Source organism: Symsagittifera roscoffensis, unplaced genomic scaffold, assembly GCF_963678635.1.
Source record: "Symsagittifera roscoffensis unplaced genomic scaffold, txSymRosc1.1 SCAFFOLD_211, whole genome shotgun sequence".
Classification (NCBI taxonomy): domain Eukaryota; kingdom Metazoa; phylum Xenacoelomorpha; order Acoela; family Convolutidae; genus Symsagittifera; species Symsagittifera roscoffensis.
Genome location: NW_026970808.1, coordinates 23,927 through 31,830, shown reverse-complemented (window position 1 = coordinate 31,830; position 7,904 = coordinate 23,927). Strand labels below are relative to the sequence as shown.

At 33.0% G+C, this 7,904-nt stretch overlaps 1 protein-coding gene across 1 annotated transcript in view; it reads left to right on the top strand.

Moving 5' to 3' along the window:
• Positions 1 to 2,184: 2,184 nt before the first annotated feature.
• Positions 2,185 to 7,904, top strand: part of LOC134855987 (alpha-1A adrenergic receptor-like) — a gene marked incomplete at its 3' end in the record, with an annotated part of 18,470 nt that continues 12,750 nt past the window's right edge. The window contains exon 1 of the mRNA XM_063872353.1: positions 2,185 to 4,147. Within this exon, the coding sequence (XP_063728423.1) occupies positions 3,867 to 4,147 (281 nt within the window). The remainder of the gene's footprint in view (positions 4,148 to 7,904) is intronic.

Genomic DNA, 7,904 nt, shown 5'->3' with positions numbered 1-7,904 from the left:
ACAAACTTCAGAATTAGTCATGAAAAAAATTGTGTTTTGTAGTCCAGGGGCGGATTTAGGGGGAGCGCAAGGAGCGGACGCCCCACCCCCAGGAATTCGACCCTCTACCGACCCAAAGAATCCCCCTTTTGAACTATTTTGAGATATCCATTTTTTGCTGACGGACCCTAAAATTTTTCTTAAGGCGCCTTTGGTACCAGTATATACTTATTTTAAGGGGGAGCGCGCGCCAGAAAAACGCGATTTTTCGTTTAAAATTTTCCAAAAAGTTCCCAAAAACGCCTTTTTGGCCTGTTTTTTCCAATTTTTGCCTACAGCGCAGAAATTTTGGCCAAAAAGGGGATTTTTTATAGCTTTGGAGAGCTCTGGGAAAACCATTTTGGTCGATCTAAAAAAAAGGTCGACAAAATTTCGAAATTTTTTGAAAATCCACACCCCCTCCCCCTCGAGAACCTAGATCCGCCCCTGTTGTAGTCCCTGTTTGTTGTTTTTATTTAAAATCAAAAACCTTTTGATTGATTTTAATAGGCAATAGAAATTTTTTCGGGTTCGCTATGATAGGAGCAGTCGTGTGAGATTTTATATTCACTTCCACATTAATGCTTAAAATTACCATTCGTTGTCAATTCTCCGACTCCATTAAGTTGGTAATTACAAAACCAATTTAATATCCGATTGAAAGTCTGAAAAAACTCTGAGTTTAAAATTCATGTTTATTCTATGATGAATTCGTTTTCGGACAATCTTATAGCACTTTCCATTTTTGATATAATGAGACAATTTGTGGTTGCTTAACTAGATATTGGGTGTTCCAACAGCCAGCTGACTTTTTGTTTAAATTTCCAGCTCTTATGGAATTCAAAATTGATCATAGTTGTGTCCTGATGATGATAATGTTGATCAGGCATTCAATGATTTTCAATTAACTATTCAAAAACAAGTAAAAACAATTATTTATGTTTGTCCAATTATTGATCTTCTCAGCAGACATGTGGAAAAAAATTGCAAACTGTTTACAAAAAAAAAAAAAACGTTTTTTAGATTTTTCATTCTGCGTATTTTTTTTTGATTTTTTCAATTTTTTCCATTTGTGCAACGGCTGTTTTGAAAGCAAAAAACGGCCATTTTTTCAACCAAATACAATAATCAGTAAAATTTGAAAAAATTCTCAGCTTTGATTAAGAGAATCCAGTCCTAAACAACACAAAAAAAAAGCATAAACGCTGGAAAAATTACTAGCTATGTTAGTACCTCCCCATTTTTCTCCACCAAGCTCCTTTTAATTTGATTACATATGTCTTAGGCAAATTGGATTGACTTTGATAGCCCTCCTAAAATAGTTAAAGACTGCACTAAAAAGTGAAAGGCCATATCAAAAACGTCAGTTTTTCATAAAATATACCAAATAAGCAAAAATGGCATTTTCAAAATGTTTTCGAGTGAAATAGTGGGAAGAACAATAATTGGGAACCATTTTGCCTCAACGACGGCTTCTTTAAGTAACTCATGAAATTTTGTTTTTCTTAATGAAACCCGTAAAGCTGTGAATTTTTATGAGCTGTTTCGCGAACATTAAGTAGCATTTAATGTCAAATTTTATAGAAGTCAATTAATTGTTGAGTGCAATTTGACAAACAGGTTAATTTATTCCTTCTCTCGTAGGTTGATCTATCTAGTTTCATATGCAAATAATCGAACAAAAAGTCGCCCTCAAAGAAAGATTAAAGTCGCTCGACAAAAAATTCTGGGACAAAAAAAAACTTTTTAATTTTGACATGATCTCATTGTTGTTAAAAGGCCAATTAAATTGCTTAGAAAAAAAAGAGAAAAGAATTTAGAATTTGATCTTTTTTTATTAAAAGAAGATCTTTTATTTTTTTTAAAAGAAGATAATCTTTAGCAGTTTCAGTAAAAGAAGTCTTTTTTCTTTTTCTAAAACATCTGATTCTAAATTAAGTTCATAGGTAAATGAAAGATTCCTACGAAGTACATTTCTAAAGGGCATTTTTATGCGTCTTTATATGCAAAAAATATATATGAAAGGTTATAAACATGATTTTATGGTGACAAATACGTAATTTGTTTCAAAAATAACTGATTTCTCTGATGTTTTTTGTTATTGTCGTACCTTAAAACGCGCCATTAAACAGCGGCGATCTATTGTTTCAGATATTTTTATTTCAATTCAATTCGGATTCAATGCTTTGAGTTATCATATGATTCTGTGAGAGTTCTTTTGTCTTCCTCTTTCAGCCCCGGTTCGACTTCCTGCTGTTTGGAGGCGTCGCTTTTCATCTTCACCAGACTTGAGTCGAAATTGCGGCAAAGAGTCGAATAATTGTTACATTCAGAACGAACCTTTGTTCGTCAAATAAGTCTGAAAGACTCAATGTCATTTCAACTCAATGTTATGTCACGTTGGATACGTGAAAATTTGCCAACAAAAATAGAAGATAACCAAGTTCAGAAAAGTGAACATTTTTTTTGCACTGCGTCTGTTTTTTGAATTTAACGCTCGAACCCCTTAAGGTTTTATTTTACACTTCCTAAAGACAATCAGCGTCTATTTTAAGACCTCAAATATAACGCCCACTCCTTTTTCGGCATCTTCACTGCATTGATATTCACCCTCCTATCACAGTTGATTTTTATAGACTTTACTGTCCACTTCTTCTCTTAATTTGGCATGGGTAACTTTTTCCTCCAGACTGGATAACTTTTATAATAGTCTGGTCTCCATAGTCCGGACTAACGCAAATTTAGATTTCTCTTGTGGGTATGATTTCAATTACTTTCAGGTGTTTCTCTGTTTCTCAGCAATCAGTTCTCTTCACTTCCATTCCTTGTTTATGTTTATTTATCCCAATAACAAACTAGAGTTCAAGCCCAATTTCACGCCTAAATGCATACTTGCTTCTCACCTTTTCCAAACTTTGAATTTTGAGCTATTTATAATTTCCTAATCATTAGTTATTACACTTGATATTCACTTCTTAGTTTTCAAATTTCACTTATTTTTTTGCGCTTAAATTCACTATTGAAGAATTTAAGAAAAAAAATATTGGAATATCCAATGAAAAAAGCCGACACTTTTTCCAATAACGGAATTCGTAAAAAAAAAATTAATGTGCCTCAGCAAAACGAAACCCGGCAAAGGTATGCGGCTTTAAATTGATGGCCTAAATATTCGCCGCTTCATAATTTGACGCTTAAAAAATACCCACTCATTATTATTTTCTGTCACATTTCAAAGCTTGAAGACAATTTCTTTTCATTTACTATTTGGCGCCCGCCGAGAAAACTTCCTCAATTTTTATCACTTTTCCATCTCAAATCAATTTATTATTTATAGCGCTTTTTACATCTAAATTGACGCTTAAATCTCCTGTGAATCTTTTTATTTTAAAAGAGAATTCGTCAAATTAGCGTCATCATTTTGTTACGACCTCAGCACAAAAAGACTTATCTTGGCAAAAAGTTTATCGGTCATTCTTTTTGTGGCCAAAATTTGCCATCATTATTTTTTTCCGCCTACAAAGAACGGGTAATTAGTAAATAAACTCCCCAAATTTCGACCAACAATTTTAATTCAACGCTTCATAATTTTCACTCATCAAAATTTATTTTCAGACCATTTCGTGGAACATTCCTCCTGCTTTTAATATGTGACGTATAATCGAACTTTCAGTAATTATTGTTCTGCTGCATTGATATTTGAGCCAAAAGTTGAATTATTTCTTTATTTTCCAATTTCTTTTTCAAAATCCTTTTGTAATTTCAAAAAAAAACGTAAGCAAAAATCTGATTTTCACTCGAATTTGTTTCAAATTGGAATTTCTCCAGAAATTATCTAATACTGTGTGAAAATGGTATGCGAGTCAGTGAACGAAACGAGTCCCGAAAACGAGCTCAGCTCGGCGATTCTCAAAGCGGGCGACTACGGGTCCATCGCCATCTGTCTCGTGTCCATGCTGTTCGGAGTGACTGGATCAGTCTACGTGTCGGTTCGCATCATCCGAGAACCAAGACTGAAGTCGTTTCGCTACTTCTTTGTCGCCAATCAGTGTGTAGTGGATTTTTGCACCACTTTTTTCCTGGCGGGAAGTCGGCTGCTGCACTACTACGGCTTCGTCGGATACGTTTCCAGGTGACTATGATTATTGTACCCCCCTAAATTGTGGCGCCCTACATTCTGGTTGCCAAAACTTTCAAAAGGGTCGCCTTTGCTATAGTTTTAGGACAACCATTTTTGACGGCCCAACCTCAAACATTTTGTAATCGCACCTTCGCCAAATAAATTTTTTGGTAAAACTTTGCACAAAAATGCTCAAAACCTCATTTTTAGCATATATTTTTTTGAAATTTGTCTTAGAAATTTTTTGGAAAACCGTCCCCCTCCTAGAAAAAATTCTGCGCACACCACTGGCCAAACTTAAAGTAATAAAAGAGTTTTTGGTCCCACAATTTGCTCATTTTCCAAAAACAAATTTCAAAAAAAAACATCATTTTTTCCTAAGAAAGTATTTATTCAAAAAAATGTGAAGAAGAAAAATCGCTCGAACAAATGAAAGTTCTCGGCAGATTTTACAAAGGTCAACATTTGTCACCTATTAAAAAGTAGGATACAATAGATGAATCCTTTGTCGCTCTGCTATGAATTTTCTAGAGCTTGACAATTATCCGACAAACTTGTTTGCAAGGACGCGGAAAAAGTATTTTTTCCTGTGAAAGCAGATTCCAAAAAAAACCGGATCTCAATAGTTTTTATTAATCTGTTATGGTGACCGCTCGACTAGCAGAAAACTCGACTAGCTTAAAAGTCTGAAAGTTAAAAATGTATCGATTAGCATAATTTTGATAGCTTCATTTCTCAGAAATCCGAAACATAATCCGTTCCAGTTGAAACTTGTATTGATTGCAAAAAGGAGAGGATGTTAATTTGGTTCTAATTTGGATGTTTTCAGTCAATCGGAATTGCTCATTTCACATACAGCAAGTTTAATCCGAATCAAATGCTGGGGTGGAAGATCGGATCTCTTTACTCCCCCTTTGCAAGGGGGGGGGGAGAGATTCGTTAATAGCTACAAAATTTTCATATAGTTTACCATCGAATTATTTCTTTGTAGAACTCTGGAAGATCTTAATTTGGTCTATCTGGCGGGGATGTTAACTTAATCCAAACTGTGATTTATGTAAAATTTGTCGAAATTTAATTTTGTCGAAATTTGAACTCTGTGTTTAGATTTTGGTGTCTTATGCACAAAACGTCCCAAGGTCATCAATATTTTTATACCTTTAATTATAATTTCTACGGTCGAATCTGATTAGCTATTAGTAGCCAATCAAATTCAAGCAACGTGTTCAAGCAGTTCAATCATGACTTCCAGCAGATAAAAAAACATACTGAAATTACCAAAATGTAAAATTTTTTCTTAAAATAACTTATTTTTCAAGTAACTCGGCAAACTTTGCCCGTACGAGAAATATTTTGTAACACGGCTCCAGCAATTCAAAGTTCTTTAAATTTGGTTATTTCGGCCAATATTTTTATCTGCTTGAAGCTTTAAATGAAAAGCCGGATCAGCTTGTTTGAATTTGAGTGTCTGATTAGCCAATCAGGATCAACCTTATTACTTTGAGCTGAAAAAGACATATAAATACCGATTTTGGGCCGTTTAGTGCATAAAAACCCAGATTTTTATGCTAGTTGATACATTTTTCAATTTAAAAACTTTTATGCTAGTCGAGCTTTATGCTAGTCGATACACCGCCATCTGATCTTAATGAAACCCCGTTTCCCAGTCAGGTGCTAAGAAATGAATCTTCAACACGCTATGAAAAAGGAGAGCCGATTGCTGTGCGAATAGCATGGTGGCCAGTCAAAATGGTCTAAGAGCAGAAAGGACCCAAGAGCAAAAAACAGAGAAAGATTTGTTTTTATAAGCTATTCCGTAAGTTCACTATAAGAATAGACATTATTATCAAAGAAACTAATTTTGTGCATTTTCAATAAAAAAACTTGATAAAATTATTCAATACATGCATAATTTTTTCATTTATAATTTTCTGCTTTTCTGCTCTTGAATCCATTTTGCTTTTACACCATTCTACTTCTTGCTCTGCCTCCATATAGCATATATTTATACGACTAGATACTTGAAGTTCAATTTTTGAGAAAGTACAAGAAAAAAAACCAAGAACTGAAACTTTTTCATCCCTATAAATGATATCAAAAATTTCTGCTGTTTCTAACTTTTGAACAGCTTCATTAATCATTTAATAACGGCCGGATGAAAAAACTCAATAATTGTAAAATATGCTGGCTGTCTGGTTGAAACTAGGAGTATACTGCCGTAAATTGTCAAAAAGTTATTCAGACCATTATTTTCTTAAACCATTATTTTCTCTCCGGTCTGAATCACGAGTGAAAATATTTTAATATAATATTACAATTGAGCCCTACAAGTTTTCTTTGAGACACCTAAACTTGTTCAAAAAAACCCTGCGTAATTCAGTCGTTAATTCCCAATTTTCGAGCGCGGTCGTTTTTCAAACCAAATCAACTGTTAATCAAATATAAATTTTAAACCTGGCAACCAATCCTTTTTTGAAAAGAGAAAAGGGGGGTTGTTAAATACAACAAATTAACACGTTGACCTTGATCTTCACACAAACCCGTTGTAAAATTATGACGCATGCTTCCGAACAACTAAAATAAATTTTATTTCAAAAAACCTTTCAAGCATTTATTGTTCACTCTAAGTCTTTGATAGGTTATATTGATACTTTATCAAAAAGCTTTTAAAAATGGAAATTGAAGTCTGACCGATAAAAATATTTGCAACCGATTAGAGATAATAGTTTAGTAGTAAACTAAGTGCAGCCGATTGTCAATTTTTTCTAGAAGCGATTTAAAGAAAAACGTTAGAATTGGTGGTTATAAAAACTAATACAGCGTTGAAACTCAGCATCTTATCGAAATGTAACAATTATTTAGAAAACCCAAAATATTGAAACCAGTTATTCTCGAAATATTATAACCAGTTATTCTCGACGCCGCTACACTTTTTTGATTCCTCAACCAAGACTAAAAGGGATATAATATGTTATCACAATCGACCCTCATAAACGATTTTTTTGGAATAATCAAATTGAGCAAAACCGTGCCGACAGGCAAACATCAGAAGGGATTCTCAAACTTTTTGATTATTCTGGCATAAGAGATTAGAACATAAACTTATTCCAGTAATATTGAAAATTCCAATTTTCAAACAAAAAATGACAAAAATTTTCAACCAAGTTTGTGGTTTTCTCAACACTATATATATATATATATATATATATATATATATATATATATATATATATATATATATATATATATATATATATTGCTAAATAAAATTATCCGGATAAAAGGAATGAAACCAGAAACTCAAAACGCATTTTCCTCAAATTGGGTTAATTTTAGACAAAAAATGCTGTAAACCATTGCTGCTTAAAATTTTAAACAAAATTAGTATGATGCATTTTGTCTTGCAAATTCGGGACCTAAAACTTACCCCAAAAGCAATAACTTTTGGCTTTGTTATGATAATAAAAAACTACTCTTGACTTTTTAGCTCATTTACTGGCAAAATTATATCGCTGCAAGCTTGTTAAGTAGCCCAACAAAAACTACACAAAGTATAATTTTCTCAATTTTGTATAAACTTAGTTTTTTTCGTTTGTTGCCAAAAAATGTCATTTTTACTGAATAAACACCATTTTTTTTTAAATAAAAACTTTTTGCGCACACTTTTGGAGATAATATCCTTTCTTAAATTTTGTTAGGTTTTATGAAAGGCTCGCAGTGATTTTGATTTGATAGAAAATGAACATATAGATTTGGAGTAGTTTTTGGT